The 21082-nt window shown below is 35.7% G+C and overlaps 1 protein-coding gene across 1 annotated transcript in view; it reads left to right on the top strand.

Moving 5' to 3' along the window:
• Window positions 1-2975: 2975 nt before the first annotated feature.
• CLPX (caseinolytic mitochondrial matrix peptidase chaperone subunit X) overlaps window positions 2976-21082 on the top strand; it is a 35685-nt gene continuing 17578 nt past the window's right edge. The window contains exons 1-4 of the mRNA XM_010993555.3: window positions 2976-3267; window positions 10461-10621; window positions 11605-11722; window positions 19296-19450. Of these exons, the coding sequence (XP_010991857.1) occupies window positions 3189-3267; window positions 10461-10621; window positions 11605-11722; window positions 19296-19450 (513 nt within the window). The 5' untranslated portion in view covers window positions 2976-3188. The remainder of the gene's footprint in view (window positions 3268-10460; window positions 10622-11604; window positions 11723-19295; window positions 19451-21082) is intronic.

Below are 21082 nucleotides of genomic sequence, written 5' to 3'. Positions count from 1 at the left end.
TGGAAGTATTTTCTTCCAAAAAGCTGATAAGACCACGGAGTATTTGCCATCACTTTCCTGACAGAGGATTCATTTTATCAAAGAGAAAATCTCAATCGACTCTGCTTCCAGATCCAGAACTTGAGGGGTGGCCTGATAGGAACCTGACCAGAGGTTACCCATGAAGTGCCAAGTGAGAGAGAAGGGTCCTAGCGTGCATTTGTGTAGTGCCCCATTGCTCTTTGCCCAAACACACACTAAACTCTGCTCCATCTCATGGCTACCTGGCCATACTCGGGAGCAAAGACACTGTCCCAACCTGTGATTTTCATGTCAGGGAATGTACGCTTATAAAACTGAACATGCTCCTTTGTCAAATAGACAAGTGGTTCATGAAAAGTGATCTTTTACATGTGAATCCTTTCCAACACAGATGTTATTTAAACTTGACATTCCTCTGTGCTCAAATACCAAACGGAAGTCTTGGTATATCCCCATGGTACCAATTCCCCACTTTGAATTACACTATAAGATTTACACCACCAAAGAGCCTAGCACAAAGTTAGAGTCCCAATCCAGGTTTGTTGGGTACTGACCTTAACAATCCAGGTATATTGACCAACAGAGCATAGTTTTGGGGTGATGCATTTGAAACTACCAAATTCTTGTTGCCTGTGTGATGAAACCACTACCAGTCTGATGCCAAAGCCACCTGACCCTTGCTCACATCTGAGAAAAAGTTAAACTGAGTTGTGTACAGCTCCCTTTGTTTTGTACTTTCTAGGACAAAGTCTACACTCTGTTAATGAGGCATTTCCTGAGAATTCCTTCTGGGACACTCAATTAGTTGGATTAACCACTGTATAAATTTGTAGAATTTGTGTCTATTAACAACTTTTGTCAATTATAATTTTTTTCTGATTATATGTCAGATTTTCTGGAGACACCATCCCAGCTTTCTGCCAAGCAAAAGTATTGTTGGAAGGTAAGTACTTAATCAAGTATTGACTGAATTTCTACTGTGTATTCAGCCCATGTATATAATGAAATACCTGCCTTCAAAGAGATCAGAGTCCAATTGGGAATACAGGCTAAATACACAAAACATCAGCCCATAAATAAAATTAAATGCTCAGTTGCCATGGGAATGATATAAAAATATATTACAAAACAATATAGTGGTATTACCATGTCATCATACCAGTGGCACATATTTTTGTTTTACTTACTGTCTTACCTTTCCCTACTAGAATGGAAGCCCCATGACTGAAACTTTTTTTTTTTTTTTTTTGGTTTAGTGCAATTTCCTCAGTGCCTGGCATGTAATTGGTGCTTAATAAATATTTGTTGACTGAATGAGTGAGAAGTCAAGTGCTTAGAAGTGACAGAAAGGGAAAGCTCCATGGAGTGTCCCCAGATGAGCCTTGGCTTAATTATGATTTTTTTTGGCTTGCTTTGTATCAATCTGTAGATTTTAGCAAACAACTTCTTTATTTCTATAATAATAAGAAAATGTGTGTATAATTGAAATAGAAGGTGGTGTGAAATGAAAGAAATTTAAATTGGGTGTTTCAGTCCATGAGACCTGCTTAGCTTAAGGCTAAAAGAGGTTTGACCTAGAATCAGTAGTTTTCAAACACGATTTTACAGCAGAACAACTATATTTTCAAACAAAACCTCAATAAGTGAAATAGATAAAAGCAGAGCTGCTCTGGTTGACTTTGGGGTGGCTCAGAGGAAGAGGAGACAGGGAGGTCCACCCTCTTAGTCCCCTCAACTTCGCAAAAGACCTATGGCTTCTGAGGGATTCTAGGAACACAGTGTGAACTTTAGAGTCTCTCCTCTCTCAAAATTCTGTTAGTGAAGGCAGCTGAATAGGACCTGGACTCCCTCCTGGACTCTGTCACTTTAAGCTGAGGGAGTACCAGGAGTCAGCTCCTGGAGACACAAACAACACATGTGACCTGGGCCAAGGCCGATGCCCCTTCTCATGGCCAGACCCAGGGAACTAGAAGCCACATTTCTCTGATCAAAGATGCATTAGGGTTAAATAACTCGATTGTGGCTTGCATTAGCGCTCCCCTCCCCACCAGACCCTCCCGCCGGCTCAGAACTAAAGGTATCCAAGATCACTTGACAATTTCTCTGGGCTTTGGAGTTGATTAGAATCTTATTCACAAAGTAAATACTCAGGCTGGTGCCAACCCGGATGGGAAAAGAATCTGTTTCATTTCTCAACATCCTCCACCTTGTCAGCTAGCTGGTTGATCTGCTTTAGATATCCAGAGAGGAACCAGCCACACAGACAGATGTCCAAGGGTAACAGAAAAGAATTTAATGAAGGAACTACTAACCAGGGTGTGGTCAAGTTTAAGGGAACCGACAAAGGGTTGTAAAGCACCGAGGGGCTAGCAACGTCTGGAAGAGTCATCACCCCTAGGCTTGAAAGAACAAGTTAAAGAGTTGTCATGCAACAGTTGTTGCTCAGGTAACTTGGTAAAAATTCCACTTCCATGTTACAAGAGAAGTAACTAAAGATAAGGAAAAGATAAGGAACACAGGATGTTTAATCCCCGGGAGAAGGAACTTATTTAATTGGCGGCTTTCAAGACTCCTCCTGAGGCCGGCTAAGCTATCTGTCTCACGTTGAATTTCCCTGCCACCAGTCGAAAACGACCAGTTTACTGCGACAAGTTGGGACTACAACTCCCAGCACGCACTTCTCCGCTTCTACCCCACCCCCAAACTTTTCAACACTAGGCTTAAAGGAACTTCCCGAAGAATTGTATGCAGGGACTCGTAGTTCTCCATTTGCGGTCGGCCGTCCGCCTTAGCGCGCTCATTGGAGCCCGGGTCGCCGCCCCCTTCCCCTCGGCGCACATCGGTGTCTCACGCACGCACACGCCGCGCGTGCCCACGCCCCCTCCCTAGCCCTACGACGCAGGCGCGCGCACGCTCCTCGGGCCCGATAGGCGGGGAGGGGGGCGGGGGGAGGAGTAGGGGGAAGGGGGGGGGCTAGGTGTCTATTGAGTAGACGGCAGTGGGGCACTAAGAGCGCGAAGGCCTTGCTGCCAGGCGCGTGAACTCTGTACTGGGCCTACAGCAGGCAGGAGGTTCTGGAACCAAGCCAGAGAACCCTGCGAGTAGGAGTCGACCGCCGAGACCCGGAGGGCAGCAGGGGGCGAAGCCCCGGCCTAGGCCCCGCGGAGATGTCCGGCTGCGGCGCCTGTACTTGCGGCGCGACTGCCGCGCGTCTCATCAGCTCCTCGCTCGCTTCCGCGCAAAGAGGTAACGAAGTAGTCCCTCACCTGAGCCATTGACCCCGGAGGGTCCCGGCCGACGGTGGGGACCGCGGGGAGGGCAAGAGGCCTATACTATCTCTTCGGGGTGTGAGGGGATGCATGGCGCTTCGCTTCCTCCCCGCCCTTTCCCCCTTGGGATGGGGCTCTGCCAACCTCTGGAGCAGCTGTTTCTCAAATTTGAGGTGAACCCCTTGTGCTCCTCCGCCCGCGTGCTTTCAGGCCTTCTGACTTTGGGGCTAGAATGGGGCCGCTTCGCAGAAACCCCTAAAGAGGCACGAAATGCTCCGTTCGTTAAAAAGTGTCCCCAGACCCCACTCGGAACTCCGCCGGGGGCTGCCGCCTGCCCTGCCTGCGGCTCCTCTTCCAGAGCCCGGCAGGGTTCCCCTCGGGCCTGCGGAGGGCTGGGGGAAGGGCTCGGCTGAGGGGCTGCCACTGTTGGGGGTCCCGCGGGGCGAGGAGCCGGCCGTCCCGGACGCAGGCCGCGCGGGACCCGTCGTGTCACACACAGTCATTGTGCGGTCGCTTATGCCGGGACAGAAAGGGGACTCGCAGTACTTGTCGGGACCCGCAGGAAAGCGCCCGAGGAAATGGAAATTCCCGCAGAAGTTGTTTTTGAAATACTTCGGCGTCTCAGCAGCCGTTTGCCGGTTTTCCTAACTTGACAGTCCCAAATAGTTTTTTTAAGAGTGGCGCTTGTTTACATTTCTGTTTATCAGGAGCTGTGCAAGACTGGCACCCCAGCCAAGAGATTCCGGAAAAGAAACCATTTTTTCCCCCCTAAATCTATGAATATCAGACAGCGAGGCTAGATCCTGTTAGAATCACTAACTTGTAGACAAAATTCGTTTCATTTTGAATTATCCTCTTATGCCCTCTGGATGAAAAAACACCATCTTTTCCAATTTTTTGCTTCATTGTGAAATCCTCACCATTTACTAAATGTGTATTTTCTGACAGTTATTTCACAAAGAGGGATTACAAGAAGTAGTGTGGGCAGAAGCATTTTGTAAAATGGTACATAAATATAAAGGAGTGAATTTAGTCCCAAGACACTGTTAAACCTGAGCAAGTAGCTGTCCCTGTTCCAGGAATTTGAGTTGCAAACAATTGAAAGTGACAGATATTTAAATTAAGTTGTTTGACATATTTGTTGAGAATCTACTGTGTGTCAGGTCCTGTTTAAGTGCTGGAGAGGGAGCGGTGAGCAAGTCCTTACCTTCGAGTTTACATCTAGTGGAGTTGACAATACCGTTTCTGGTCGTTTATAAGGTATATGTGTGTTCTCTTTGGTCAGGAAAGACTTCTTTGACAAAGCTCTTCATCTCTTCCTATCATTTGTCCCTGGAAACTGAATTATAAGAGGCGTGCAGTTATTTCTTTATTTTTCTTTTCAAAACAACTACTGCTTTAAAAATTAAATCTATCGTGAGGTAGATAAACATAAATTAATGGCTTATTTAGGAATTACCTATTTGTTTTTCAGTTAATATAAGTTGGCTAGAGGTTTTCAGAAACACCAAACTGTAACTTCCACTGTAAGGGAGTAAATTAAGCTTAAAATATGAGACATTATCCAATATCACTATAGAATTTAATATTTTTACATGATACTAAAACAGCAACTAGCTTTCACATTGATTTAAGACTTTTCCAAGGCTGGTGGGAATGCAGTTTGGTGCAGCCATTGTGGAAAACAGTATGGAGATTCCTCAAAAGGCTGAAAATAGACTTACCATATGATCCAGTAGTTCCACTTCTGGGCATGTATCCAGAGGGAACCTTAATTCAAAAAGACACCTGCCTCCCAAAGTTCAAAGTAGCACTGTTTACAATAGCCAAGACATGAAAACAACCTACATGTCGATCGACAGATGACTGGATAAAGAAGTTGTGGTATATTTATACAATGGAATACTACTCAGCCATAATAAAATAAAATAATGCCATTTGCAGCAACATGGATGGCCCTGGAGAATGTCATTCTAAGCAAAGTAAGCCAGAAAGAGAAAGAAAAATACCACATGGTATCACTCATATGTGGAATCTAAAACAAAAAAGACAAATGAACTTGTTTACAAAACAGAAACAGACTCACAGACATAGAAAAAAACAAACTTATGGCTACCAGAGGGGAAGAGGATGGGAAGGGATAAGTTGGGAGTTTGAGATTTACAGATACTGACTGGTATATATAAAAGAGATAAAACAAGTTTATACTGTATAGCATAGGGAACTATATTAAATATCTTGTAGTAATTATGGTTTAAAAGAATATGAAAATGAATATATGTATGTTCCTATATGACTGAAGCATTGTGCTGTACACCAGAAGTTGACACAACATTGTAAACTGACTCTACTTCAATTAAAAAAAAAAAAAAAACCAAAAAACAAAGACTTTACCAAGGCTTAATTACATGAAATGTTTTTCCATGGTAGAAACTCTAAAAGTATATGTGAATCTACAAGAATATAGAGATACTTTCTTTAAGGATTTAAGAACCTCCAGGATGGTTCTTTTTCCTTAGGATTCCCAAAAAGAGGAAGAAAGATGAAAGATAGAAAAATCAGAATTGAACTTTAGTTAGTTTATTATTCTTATAAACAGTAGAGTTAACAATTTCAGCAACGTTAATTTAAATAAATAAGAATTTCATTAATATAGTCTTCTAATAAATTATACAATGAATTAAGAATAAAAGGGGAGATTTCAGAGCTCTGAAATACAGTGGTATTCTCTGTTTCTGTTGGCTTGTCTGTCATGTTAGACTTTAAAAATTTTTAACAGTATTTTGAAAGATTATTTGCTAAATTGTTGTACTAGACACTGAACCGATTTTCTTTTCCTGATGGGCTGTATGTATCCAATTTAATGTAGTTCTCCTCACTATTCCCTTTGAATATGAAGCCTACAGTAAAGTAAAAATTTAAAAAATTTTTTCTACTTGAATTCTGGCTTTCAATATTGATGTATAGTTTTAAAAATGTACTTTGCGTATATAACAGTCAGTTTGCAGTCTAAATATGTATATTCAGAAATGCTTGATTGCATTTCCAAGTGACTAGGTCTGAATTTGGCCTTGTGCAAGAATTTTGGGATCCTGTGTAACTCCCTTGATTTCTGGATGCTTTCTGTCCTTGTCCATTTGCAAGGGTGTCACTTCATGTGGGTGTAAATGAAAATTGAAGATGCTCAAACATGTTGGTTGGCGTCCATAATTTTTATGATAGTTACATAATCTGCCTACCTTAATAGTTTTTAGTTAGATTTTAGTTACCTCCCTCCCTCCATATCTCCCTCTCTCCCTTTCCCTCTCTTGTAGTTAAATCCAGAACAAATTAAATAAGACAAAATGTGTAAATGTTAGAGCATCTTTATTTCTGGAATTGCAGACTATTTCCTAATCAGCATTTCTCTTTTCTTGGTGAAAACCTATCCAACATTTTTAAACTTGAGGAAAGCGCTCATAGTAGTGATGTTATTTTTCTTTATTAAGAAGTATTCAGAATTGTTGAGACAGTAACTTGGGCATAAAATGAAAATTTGAGATTAAAAAGCAGTAAGCATCTAGTAAGTTGCCAGTATTGTTTGTGAGTTTTTGTTGAGTTTTTTTTCCAATTTATGTTAGAGGTTAGAGGCCAAGTGTTCAAGTGGGCATTTAACCTGATTTGCCATTTCATCAGTTATTATATACTTAACTATTGTCACTACAAATAGCTAATTTTTAATTTTCATTAGTTCTTTTGCTGTATTTCTAAAATGCAAATTAAAGATAGGTTTATCTTTTAAGCTGAATCATTTGTATATTTTTGGAGAATGCTTAGTTCAAGATTGAATATAGGAAGTCAAATACTTAAAAATAGAAAAAATTACTCTAGTTTTTTTTTTTTACATTTTTTATTGAGTTACAGTCATTTTACAATGTTGTATCAAATTCCAGTGTAGAGCACAATTTTTCAGTTATACATGAACATACATATATTCATTGTCAGTTTGTTTTTTTTTTTGCTGTGAGCTAACTCTTCTAGTTTTCAATAGTCCTAAAATCATTGTACCTTATTCTAATACTTTTTTTTTTAAAAACAGCTGCTCTGAAGCTCAGAGCTTTATTCATATGACAAAAGTTTTGTAAATGGTTTAACTTTTTAACTGTCTTCTGTCGTTGTTGCCAAGTAGTCTTTTGAAATATACTTTACAGAAATACTTCCCATTTTTGGCTTTTAGGGTGCTTTGTTTTGCTGATATCTCAAAATATTGTTTATATTTTCCACTACTTTGAAATCATGGTACTTATTTAAAAAGCTGTTAGATCTTATATAATCTTGTTAGTTAAGAAGCATATTTTTATAATATTTTGATAACTTCTTCAGTATAATTGGTTTCCTCTGTTATGTATTTTATTCTATACATTTAAAAACATTATTCTGAATAGGCTTCACCAGTCTGGCAAAGGGGTTCATGGCACAAAAAGGGTTTAAAAACTCCTGATTGGTTTCATGCAATGATTTCTATAATATAATAATATATAATAAATAATAACAAATGAGGATGTCAGATGATTAGTGAATGACTGTTCATTTTTTTTTTAGTAAAGTGGCTTTAAAAAGTGTGGTCCCAAGACCAGCAGCAGCATGATTACCTGGAATCTTGTTAGAAATACATTCTTGGGTCCCACCTCACACCTTCTGAATCAGAACCAGGGAAGATCCCCTGTAGTCTGTGCTTTAACAAGCCCTCAAGGTGATTCTAATGCATGCCCAAGTTTGGGAACCGATGGTTTAGTATTTATAGCATCTTGTTGGTATAGCCCATAGATTATAGAATGTTAAAATAGCACTACAGTACCATACCAGCAGGGCGAGCAAAGAAATTTTTAAATTTAGAAGTTTCAATGACATGAACATTTTTAGATAGTATTTTCTGTGATGACTGTATGGTTGCGTTGGCTTCATACATTACTTGTTATTTAAGGTGAAGGACTTAACTTTTCTTTCTATCAAGTAGATGTTAAAAGGATCATGCTCGTAATTTTTATTTCTCTTATTAAATTCCCAAAGGTAATTACTTTTTAGCTTATTTTCTAATAATACTAGATGCTGTGAATTGTTGAACACTATTTTAAAAAATGTATTTTATTGTAGGTGGGGCTAAAACATTGTATGTGATAACTTCAAGGCTAAGTATTGTTCTAAATAATCCAAGTACAAATAACCTCACATAAAGCTTGTTATAATTGTAGTTTTCTTTGTGAATACATCGTAATGGTTCAATTAAAAGGTAACACTTGTTACATAGATTATAATTATTTATTGTATCATGCTGCCTTTGATATAAATTTACTACGGATGTTTTTGAACATTCTTGATTTTATCTATCCCTCTTCCCCATTACTTTTTTTTTTGACTTGCTTTTTAGATGGACAGTCTTTAAATCACAATATGTCCTTGGAAAAACATTAATGTTAAGCTTCAAATTTGTGAACTACCTTAGATCTCATTCTAATGAGAGTAATGGCTATCATCATTTGCTGTAAGAAATGGAAATGTTATACTTGAGAAAATTTGAATTGTCTTTTGAAAACATTGCTTAGTAGGAAAACATCAAATGTCGTTTTTTTTTTCCTCATTAATATTTAAACTTAGTAGTGTTAAGCAAAATTTTACAGTCTTCGGATTGGGGCCAGGGTGTCATAAACCTTAATCCTTTTTTGGTGTTCTTTGTAAATTTATATAGAAATGAGACAGTTTGCTTCCTCTTATTTGTATCTTTCCTAAGTAGTTTGGTGGCTTCATTTTTGTACTTTGTGAAACTGGAGATGGCTTACCATGATAAGTAAATAAATAAACTACTTGTTCTAACAGTGTCCAGAATTGTGTTGGAAAATGGGAGTTAGCAAAACAGCGAATTATATAGCTAAGCAACTGTTTTTGAATTATTTGAAGTACATAACTTTCAACCAGTTTTTGCATTTGGATACAATATATACACATGTGCATGATCTCTTAAAAGCTCTTAATAGGTGTAGAAATAAAAATTTAAATCCTGAGTTGAGAATTTTGCAGGGAATAAAATGAGAGAGGCAGAATCAGTTTCTTAAATTTATTTAACTATTAACTTTACCCCTCCCCACTTTTGCTTGTTTATTACCTTCTAACAGCACTCAGGTAAACCGCTTGGAAATTTCCTTCTTGGCGATTCATTAATGTACTTTAGCTTATGCAAGGTTCTGAGTAACCCTACAATACTGAAATCTATGGAATTTTGTTTAACCTACAACCATTCAATTTTCTCGTGTAGAGAACACTCTTTTAAAGACACAGTTTGGGAAACGCTGCCTCACAGTATATAGTATGGCTTTTTTGCCATTGACTGTAATTTATTTGGGGGCTTATTTTGCATTTATAGAGAAAAAGCAGGGGTCAGCAAACAGTGACTCTGTGGACCAAATCTGGCCACACTCATTTGCTTACATATTGTTTACATTTACTTTCAGGTTACAGAGAGAGTAGTTGAGACTGAGACTACATACATGGCCACAAAGCTGAAAATACTTACTATCCTGGTCCTTTACAAAAAAAGTCTTCCAGCTAAGTCAGTGATCAACCTATATCCTTTTTAAGAATTTTGACTTCAAATATGGCAAAAGGTTAAAATGTTTGAAAGCAGGATAGTGGTTACACAGTCTGTTTTATTGAATTATATTTATTTTTTCTATAGGATTGAAATATTTCATTTAAACATGTGTTTTAATGAACAGCACATAACTTTTCAAGGAACATTTGAAATTTGTTGCCATTGTTGCACATATTATCCCCATATAACCAAAGAGACAAATAAGAGTTCAATTGTTTACTCTCATTGTTAGAAATAATATAAGAAGTATAAGAATATAGGGCATAAATGGTCTTTTTCCCCTGCAGATGAGATAGATGCTGAACTACTTATCTCTCAGACTTTGGAAGAGCCACTCATTGTTCTGACCTGGGTGGTCGCTCCTCACTTCCAAAGCACAGGTCTGGCCTATTTTTGAGGATGGTGTTACCAGTTTGTACTACTGCTGTGAAAACTATAGCTTTTTCAACCTCCTCTATGCTTAAGGAATTTTTGTTTCCAGGGGATTTATTGAAGGCATGTTAATATTTGATGTGTGAACTAAATAAATTTCATTATCTTTTCAGGTATTTCTTGTGGTCGCATTCATATACCCATCTTAGGAAGGCTTGGGGCGTTTGAAACTCAGCTTCTACGAAGAGCTCCTTTTAGAGCCTTTACAGAAACACCAGCATACTTTGCCTCAAAAGATGGAATGAGTAAAGATGGCTCTGGAGATGGAAATAAGGTATTTTATCTTTATTGGCATCCATACATATATTTGACTTCCCTCATTTAAACAATTGATTATAGTAATAGTACTCTGTATTTTGTTGGTTTATATGTTTTCTGTAGGAAATGTGAAATAAATAAAATGATCTAAAAAATTTTATGTAATTTTATTTTGTGTTTCAGTCTGAACCATAAAGTAGTTTGATAAGCATTGCACTTAGTAAGCAGTAGTTAAAATTTCTAACAACCCAAAGCAGTAAAGAAGCTTCATTAAATAATCTATGTAGTTAGTCTGTGATAGTTGGATTAGGAATAGCCATCATTTTCTGCTTCCACACAGCTCTCAAAACTCAGGCTAGTATTAGCCTTACTTCATCCTCTACCTGAAACTCTTGGATATCTGTATGACTTAATGTTGGGCTGCTCTCTAGCTAGCAAGTAGGCAATTGGTGATTGTATTGGGTCAGTGAATTATCAGGTTTTTTTAAATTATGTGTATTTGACTAACACTTGAGTTAATAATATGTGTGAGAGACAAAATGCTAGGTGATTTCATACCCACACTTAATTCTAAAAATGACTCTAAAGTAGGTAAAATTATCCCTATTCTAGAGATGATAAAAGTTGGATTCAAGAAAGTTAAGTCACTACTTGCCATGATTAATAACTCCTGATTCAATTTCTTTAAAATGTAGTTTTTTACGTATAGTAACTTTTTTTCCTAGAGCTTATTGATTGTCATTGAAAGAAAGCTAATTGTTATGCACTCTGGCATATACCATGGAAGGAAGGAGTACTGTAAATACGTGTTTACTAGAAATTATATTTTTTTTTTATAACCAGTGATCATAGAGATTTAAATTATACTAATAATTCTATTCTAGAAACTGTAAAGATTAGAAGATTGATTATAAACAGTAGAGTTTATATTTGAGTTATATGGTGGTTGCCTGAAAGTAATAATTGACACTTTATTTTTTTCTCCTCCACGAACATTAGAAATCAGCAAGTGAGGGAAGCAGTAAGAAATCAGGCTCTGGGAATTCTGGGAAAGGTGGAAACCAGCTTCGCTGTCCTAAATGTGGCGACTTATGCACACATGTAGAGACTTTCGTGTGTAAGTATTACTTCTACTGTTATTTTTTTCCCCTGCCTTTTATATAAATCATTAATTGCGTAGAAATATATAAATTATATAAAGCAGAATTATTTTCTTCCTGAGCTTACATGACTCTCTGTTATGTTCACCAGATACTAAAAATCCCCAAGACTAGTTAGTAATACTTTGTACTATCGTGTAAGAGAAAATTTAAGAAAACTATTTACTTCTTTATTTTGCTTACATGTGTTTATATAAAATTTGGATTTTGTGAGTTTTTATGTAGTAACCATTAAGCTGTAGGAGAAGCAAGGCTTATTTATTTTGTATTTATTACTTCATTCTTCAAATACCTATTAAGCATCTCATATAGCTAGAGAAGTCAGACATTCAAATATGAAGGTATTTTCCATCTCTGTATACTAATCAGGGGAGCTAAGCCCTCAATTTTAGGAAGTCTCTGATAGTGATTAGTGATTTAAACACTAGAGAAGGAAGAAATCAACAGTTCTATTTTTGCTGTTAGTGTCAGTGACTCTTTCTGAATTGCAGAGATGCTACTGCTGATACTTGATGAATCAGATAACTAATTTTCTACATGATTAGAATTAATGGTAGTGATTCAAGAGTACTTTGCACTACTGTGTCAGCATGGTACATGCAATACAGTCCAATTGTGAAAAGGTTGATGGTCAGGTTTCGCAGAAGTTTTGGTTTCTAATGACTAGTTGGAGAGGATTCTTTGTATTCTAACCCAAATATTGAGACTTCAGTTACAGTTTCACATTTATCATTAATGTTAATTGGTCACTATATGGAAAAGTGTTACAAGTAGCGTGTCTTTACAGCTTTGAAGAGACTTTTAAAATGTTTCCATTCTGTAGCTGGAATGTTGAGGTTCTCTTTGTGGTTGTGCCTAGTAGGAGATCAAAGAGAAGAATCAGTCAATGAAAATTTAGATTGCAGCATAAGATGAAAGTAGTAGACCTGGATGATATAATTTCTAAGTAACATTTGCTATTAACAAATTTCATGCTATATAATAAAATTTCAGTAAGTCTGAGGATTGCTCAGTTCATACTGGCAGTGTTGTATTGCATTTATTTTAATCAAGAAATTTTCCTCTTTTTTTTCCCCAAAGAAAGATTTCCACCTTTATTAGGCCTATAATTCTACTCTTCTTGGAGTAGAAAAGGAAAGAAACTAACATTTAATAAATGCCAGTATATGTAATTTTATTCTTGCAGTCTTATTTTTGTTAGGACAGAGAATATCCTCATTTTTATAAATGAAGAAGCTGAAGTTGAATAAGTTTCAGTAAATCATCCAAGGTCACAGAGCAGTGAAGATTTCCTGTTTAGAAGTTCCTTTCCTATTCAGAAATTCCTAAGTGATACCTTTCTACCAACGGGAATTGTTTCGGGATAAACTAGGTCTTCCTGAGATTAAATTTTTCTCTTATACAATGTTTTCAACTTCCCAGATTGTATAAGTCAGTGAGGGTGATTGTTAAACATACAGATTCCCACCTTCCCATTAAGATTATCTAGATGTTTGAAAACAATTATAGGTATGTTACATGTATGACTGAAACATTATGCTGTACACCAGGAATTGATGCACCATTGGAAACTGACTATACTTCAGTAAAAAATAAAAAAAGATTATCTAGATGTTGGATGGGGTCCTAGAATCTGATATTTAACGAGACCAACTGTGAAAAACACTATAGTTTAGTGTTATCTAATCAACTCAAGGCTGTTTGGAATTCTAATTAGGGAGGGGTAAGTGGGAGTAGAGAATGTGGAAGAAAAGAGTAAAAGAAGAGTACATACTTATACATAATTTAGTAAACAAATACCTGTTAAATCAGACGGTGCTCAGCTGAGACCATACACAGATGAGCATGACACTGTCCCTGTCGTCTGGAGCTTTGCTACGCAGGAGTAGGAGGCCCCAGCAGTGTGTTGAGGCCCTCTTCCCTTGGTTTTGCTGGTCCATAATAAAAGTCTCTTCAGAATACATCCCTTTTGAATACTGAGGATCTTCTGTGTCTGCTCATTGAAAATTGGGTCATCCTAGTTCTAAAGAGTTTTGTTTGAATCTGCATCTCTTTAGTTAATACTTCATAAACATCTTTTTATATGATTTTTGGTCCTTTGTAATCTTTTGTTTAGGCCTGTTTAGGTAATTATCTACTTTTTCATCATTTAAAATTATTTTTAATTACCTGAGAAATACATGTGTATATCTCCCTTTGTTAAAAAAGTAGAACGTTATAGTAATGCTAAAGATATATTTCTGTAATGTATCTTCATCAAACATGTAACTTTTAAGAAGCATAAGTGATTTAATAGTGTTCATATTTTTGCAGATTGCTTTTTTTCAATTCAGCAATGTTTTGAGAGCTAAGTATGTTAATACATACAAGTCTAGTCCTTTCCTTTTTAAAATTTTAAATTTTTTATTGAGCTATCATTCGTATATCATACAACTCACCCTTTCAAAGGGTACATTGCAGAGTTTTTAGTATATTCATGAAGTTGTACAATCATCACCAGTATCTAATTCCAAGACATTTTCATCACCCCAGAAAGAAACCCCATACCCCTTGGCAGTCACTTTCCACCCTTTCCTTTCCCAGTCTTGGCAACCGTTAACCTACTTGCAGTCTCTATGGATTTGTCTATTCTGGATATTTCACATAAATAGAATTATACATTATGTGACATTTTCTGTCTGGCTTTTTTCACTTAATGTGTTTTCAAGGTGATCTGTGTTATATTATGTATCAATACTTTATTGCTTTTTATGGCTGAATAGTGTTCCATTGCTTATTCATTCATCAGTTGATGGACATTTGAGTTATTTCTGCTTGTTGGCTAATATAAATAATGCTACTACAGACATTTGTTTATAAGTTTTTGTGTGTACATGTGTTTTTACTTTTCTTGCATATATGCTTAGGAATGGAATTGCTGGGTGAAATGGTAACTCTTTATTTAGCTTTTTAAGGAACTGCCAGACTTTTACACCGTGGCTGTACCATTTTACAACTTAGCTAATGAAGGGTTCCAATTTTTCCACATCCTCTTCAACATTTATGTTTTTTTTATTGTACCCACCATAGGGATATGAAATGGTATTTTATCATGGTTTTGGTTTATGTTTTCCTAATGAATAAAGATGTTAAGTGTCTTTTCATGTGCTCATTGACCCTTTGTATATCTTCTTTGGAAAAAAGACTTTAAATTTTTTGTCCATTGTTAAATTGTTTTTTTTTTCTATTGTTGAGTTATAAGAGTTCTTCATATATTCTGAGTACTAGACCCTTATCTAGATAGGTGATTTGCAAATATTTTTTCTCATTCTGGGGGTAGTTATTTGCTTTTAAATACTGATAGCAGGAGTCAGCAAACTTTTCTATAAAGGCCAAATAATAAATATTTTAGACTTTGTGGGACACATGGTCCCTGGTGTGACTTTTCTCCTTTGCTGTTATAGTGTGAAAGCAACCACAGACAATGTAAATGAATGGGGATGGCTTTGTTCCAATGATATTTTGTATATGGGTGCTGAAACATACAACTTTCAGTGTCATTTTTTTCTCAGATGTAAAAACTATTCTTAGCTCACTGATCTTGCTGTACGTACTTTATCTCACAAGTAATTTGTAATCATTTTTATTTTTTTTATAGTATTACTCTTGCTTGACTAACTTTGTTGAAATAAAATACCATTTTTATAGACACTGTTACGAATATAGAGAAGATCATTAGAAATTGAAATAAGAATAATACCTAAGATTGTTGATCACAAGGATATATACTATTTCTTTCATTTTCCCCTGCTCATTTGAAGAATAACTTGTCAAGGATGATTAGTTCATCTACTTTTATTTAAGGTAGAGTCTTAAGTAGTGGTTAAGTAGTAGTAGTAGGTAGTTTTTATTTTTTTGTGTCTAATACTTTTTGAAAGCTTACTATAATTGTATGTCTCATAGGTTAGGAATAAACTTTTCTGCAATGGCTTAGGGATTTTATTTTGGACACTGAAACTTGTTCAAAAGTGTGAAGAACTTTCATTTAAACAAATATCCTGAAAAAGTTCTTACTAAGGTAGTCTTTCTCACTACCAGTGAGGTATCACCTCACCAGTAAGAATGGCCATCATTCAGAAGTCCACAAATGATAAATACTGGAGAGGGTGTGGAGAACAGGGAACCCTCCTACACTGCTAGTGGGTATGTAGTTTGGTGCAGCCATTATGGAAGACAGTATGGAGACTCCTCAAAAGACTAAAAATAGACTTACCACATGATCCAGCAGTCCTACTCCTGGGCATGTATCCAGAGGGAACTCTTAATTCAAAAAGATACATGCACCCCAGTATTCACAGCAGCACTATTTACAGCAGCCAAGACATGAAAGCAACCTAAATGTCCATCGACAGATGACTTGATAAAGAAGTTGTGATATATTTATACAATGGAATACTACTCAGCCATGAAAATAATAAAATAATGCCATTTGCAGCAACATGGATGGACCTGGAGATCGTTATTCTAAGTGAAGTAACCAGAAAGAGAAAGAAAAATACCATATGATACCTCTCATATGTGGAATCTTAGAGGAAAAAGAGGGCATCTACAAAACAGAAAGAGACTAACAGACATAGTAAACAAACTTTTTTTAAAAACACCTTTATTGTGGTATGGTTCCTGTAAACTACACATATTTCAGATATACAATTTAATGAATTTTGATAGATGTATACACCCATGAAACCACCACAATTAAGATAGCTAATATTTCCAACATTCCCCAAGAGGTGCAATTTTTGAATTCTCAGTTTATTCCTTCCCACCGTCTTTAACCGCTGGTAACTAAAAGTTTGTTCTCTATGTCTGTGAGTCTGTTTCTGTTTTGTAGATAAATTCATTTGTGTTTTTTTTTTTTTAAGATTCTACATATAAGTAATATCATATGGCCTTTTTTTGCTCTGGCTTACTTCATTTAGAATGACTATCTCTAGGTCTATCCATGTTGCTGCAGAAGGCATCATTTTATTCTTTTTTATGGCTGAGTAGTGTTATATATATATATATATGGATATGTATGGAGATATATGGAGATAGATATATGTGTGTGTGTGTGTGTGTGTGTGTGTGTACATCTGTACACACCTTCTTTATCCAGTCATCTGTTGATGGACATTTAGGTTGCTTCCATGTCTTGGCTATTGTAAACAGTGCTGCTGTGAACATTGAGGTGCATGTATCTTTTCGAATTAGAGTTCCCTCTGGATATATGTCCAGAAGTGGGATTGCTGGATCATGTGGTGTGTCTATTTTTAGTTTTTTGAGGAACTTCCATACTGTCCTCCATAGTGGCTGCACCAATTTACTTTCTCACCAAGTAAACAATCTTACGGTTACTAGGGGAAAGGGATGGGAAGGGATAAATTTGGCAGTTAAAGATTTGCAAATATTAACTACTATATATAAAAATAAACAGATTTCTTCTGTATAGCATAGGGAACCATATTCAATATCTTGTAATAACCTTTTATGAAAATGAATATATATATGTATGATTGGGACATTATGCTGTACACCAGAAATTGATACATGGTAACTAACTACACTTCAATTTTAAAAAAAGGTAGTCTTTCTGTTGTTGGTAATACTATACATGCAGGTTTATTGGAATCAGTATTCTGTTTATAAAGAAATACAGGATGTGTGTAGTAATCGTTTAAAGGAAAGAGGTTTTTTAAAATCCCCTTATAATTTAACAGAATTAGATTTTTGCCCCTTGGTTTTAAGAGTAAAAAATACGCATTGCAATGTTTGTTTTTCTGACAGTGAAACTAAATCCTTGAACTTGGGTATATGTTGAACATGTTTCAGTGTAAAAGTGTATTGCAGATATTCAGGTAGAATTTAAGCAACTCTTCAGCTAAGCAAAGAGGAATGTTATTTTGTCAGTGTTTAATCTCTTTCCCTTTGACCTAATTTCTTCAAAGAAATATTTTGTTCTTGTGTTCCTAGGCCAGATTTTCCCGTCACACAGCCTAAACTAGATCAGAGGCTTCTTTGCCCTTTAATCCTTGCCCTGTTTACCATCAGTAACAATTATAAGCTGGTGCCTCATCATGAAATAAAGACACTGTCTTTCCCATTGATGGAAAATGGTGATAATGTATTTGGGTTTGTGTTAATTAGAGGTACTTGGAATAGCTTGATCTTTAGGGAAGCACTTTTTTTTAATAGGTGATCGATAAATAGAATAGATGAATGATCCCTTGTCTCGTTTAAAATTTGTGACTGGAATTTGTCTAAAATGTATTTTTGATTGGCCTTGTGTTTAAGAGCAGACATCTAAGAATTAAATTGATTGAATCAATAGTTAAATTTATTTTTTTTAATGTGACATTGTTTTTTAAAAATTTGGATTTTTTTTTTTGGAAGATTGAGATGTGCTTGCCAATGCAGTTTTTCCTTTAATCTGTATATAGGTAGTTTTAGTTTTCCCAAAGGAGAGAGATTCCTATAGTTTTAAAAATTCTTTTTCTTTGCCTTTTTTATTTGTTTAGTTAGGTTATACAAAGGTAACCCAAAAATGTATTACCTAGACTTGCCAGCGTGTGACTAATTCCTATGTATCTTTTGCACTGTATCTGTTAATAGTCTGTAATCTAATAGTCTAATAGTCTAATATGGGATTCTCTTCCCATGCTGCTTTCTGAGGTCCCTGGTTACCATTGATAGGATTAGGTTTAGAGAAGTTTAAGAATATATGTTCATATGTCTGAATCCTAAATGAGAGAAAAGAAGAAATCAGCTTTGGTTTAAACACAGGGTGCCCGTAGCTGAAGCCTTGGCATTGAGAAACCCTTTTTACCTTCACTTAACTCCCCTTGTGTTATTTTCAAAAGCTGTATGATTAATACAATATTGAATTAATAATTCAGTATGACTGAGAATATTGTTATTTTGTTTCTTAGTGGTTTTTAGGTCAAAGAAATAGGAATTAGTGAAGTAGTTAAAGTTGAAAATAAAGAAGGTATGATTTTATATATTTACCAAGTCAAGGTTTTAAAAATTCTTACAGGTTTGAAAAGAACCTTAAGAATATAGTTTTTAGGGATTAAAATTGATTTTTCTTTCAACTTTTGTATATGTTTATAATTTTTTGTAATAAAATATTGGAAAAATAGAATAATTTACTTGTACTTTGCTTTTTTCACAGTTTATTTGTCCAAGTATTTCAATAAAATAATTACTTAATATAGTGTTAGAGTTTAGAACTTAATTTTTAAAATTTAGTGAATGGGGAAGTTGAAAGGATTTCAACCAATCTTTTCTGTAGATGAAGTCTATTACAAGTGAAAGAACCTAGTTGAAATGAGCAAAATGTAGTTATCTGAACTCATCTTTATCATTTATCTAGGTGTAAACTAGGCTGTTTATTGTGGCTTGTGAAGTGAACTACAAGCATTCTGTCAAGTACACGGTTTTCATTTTCAGTGAATCTTTAAGGTTAAACACAATTTGATTTATTTTTCTCTGCTGACCTTTCTTTTACAGCATCTACCCGTTTTGTGAAGTGTGAAAAATGTCATCATTTTTTTGTTGTGCTATCAGAAGCTGACTCAAAGAAAAGCGTAATTAAAGAACCTGAATCAGCAGCAGAGGCTGTAAAATTGGCATTCCAACAGAGGCCGCCTCCTCCCCCCAAGAAGGTATAGCTCCAAGCTCAGCCTTACAAGCATTTTATCTTGAAAACATTTTATTGCTTCCCTCTCTCCAGTTTACATTAAATCTTAATACTAGTATCTAAATAAGTATTATAAGTTCTTAATATGGACTATATCTTGCGGAATTGTTATCGATATTTGATACTTGAAATTTAGGTGTGGAGTCCATTGCTGTTTTCCTGTGTCATGATGACTGTATTCAGTTATAATGAAATATAGCTGATGATGATTAAAGTGGTATTAATACTAAATAAATCTAGTGCTCACTTCAGCAGCACATACTCTGAAAATACTAAATAAATCTAAAATGATATCCTTAAAATAGAGCAACTATGGATTTATTTTTATTAGTTTGGGCCTGTAATACCAACCTGCAGCTTTTCATCCTTAGATTAATCTAAGGTAGATTTTTTTTATGGTAGAACAGCTTCAGGCGAACAATAAAAGCACACAGTTTTTTTCATAACCAATGTGCCAGGGCTCTCCTGTATAGCACTCTGGCTTGTGGTATGGGCTTTTTCTAGGAGTCTCAGACAGATTGTGATTTGTCCGTAAGAAACACAGCAGAGTGTACCACCAGCTCCACTGGGTCGTTGTCGTGCGCTTTCTGAGAAGGAGGAGCCCTGCTCCTGGGCTGTGTGCCCTCTGTTCTGGCCATACATCAGATAGTTGCACACTTAGTTATTTCTCACCTATGTCTGCCTCAGTGTGGCTTTCTTCTACTGTTTAGATGCTAGTGTATTTGTCTCTAATTCCAAATGTGCTGTGGCAGATTTAATAATTCACGGGTATAATTTGTGAGGAATGGCAATTTTTAAACTCTGTAATAAAATGCATAGAGTCAACAACTAAGGAATTTGTCGTGTAAAGATAATATAGTAGAAAATATAGCGAATTTGTGTAGACTTTAGACATCTGAGTCAAAGTTGTAGAAAATGAATAAGCAATTTTTTGCTTATAAATAATAAATAAAAAAGCTATTTTAAGGAGTTAGTGAATATTAACAGTTAATTTCTGTTTACTAAAAGTTGAAGGAATTCACCCCAGGTTCGAAACTGTAGGCAGTATCCAACTTTCAAATAAAGCTTTAGTTTCTACCAAGAATAGGTCTTTTAGATTGCCATGTAGATAAATGCATAGCTTTAAAGTGAATATCTGAGAAAAAGTTAAATTTTTGAGTATTAAAACATTTATACTGGTGATTTAACTTTTTATTATACTGCCTATTTTGAAAAAGGTAATTTTATATATTATCTTTGTGAAGAATATTATTCGTATGATTGTGAAAGGTGTAGAAAGGATTTTTTAAAGTAATTTACATTAATGATAATAACTTTATACCCGTGGTAGCAAGTGGAGGTGTTCTAAGTGACTTTAATATTAACTTTCAAAAATTAGGATTAATGACATTGTTTATAGAATAGAAACTGGCATAACACTATAAGAGTACAACGATACCTTTTTAAGCTAAAGAGCAAATAAACTGTGTTTTTGTTCCTTTAGGGTTCGGGGCCTCTGTATCATTGCTACCTGGTGTATCATGCCCCTGGCATTTTGTTTTGATGAGTCTTTGTTCAAATTTTAAACTGTAAGCAAATGAGCTCAGTATATGACTTT

This window comes from Camelus dromedarius, chromosome 5 (assembly GCF_036321535.1).
Source record: "Camelus dromedarius isolate mCamDro1 chromosome 5, mCamDro1.pat, whole genome shotgun sequence".
NCBI classification, from domain to species: Eukaryota; Metazoa; Chordata; class Mammalia; order Artiodactyla; family Camelidae; genus Camelus; species Camelus dromedarius.
The sequence above is the reverse complement of the archived record's forward strand: the minus strand, read 5'-3'. Positions and strand labels throughout refer to the sequence as shown.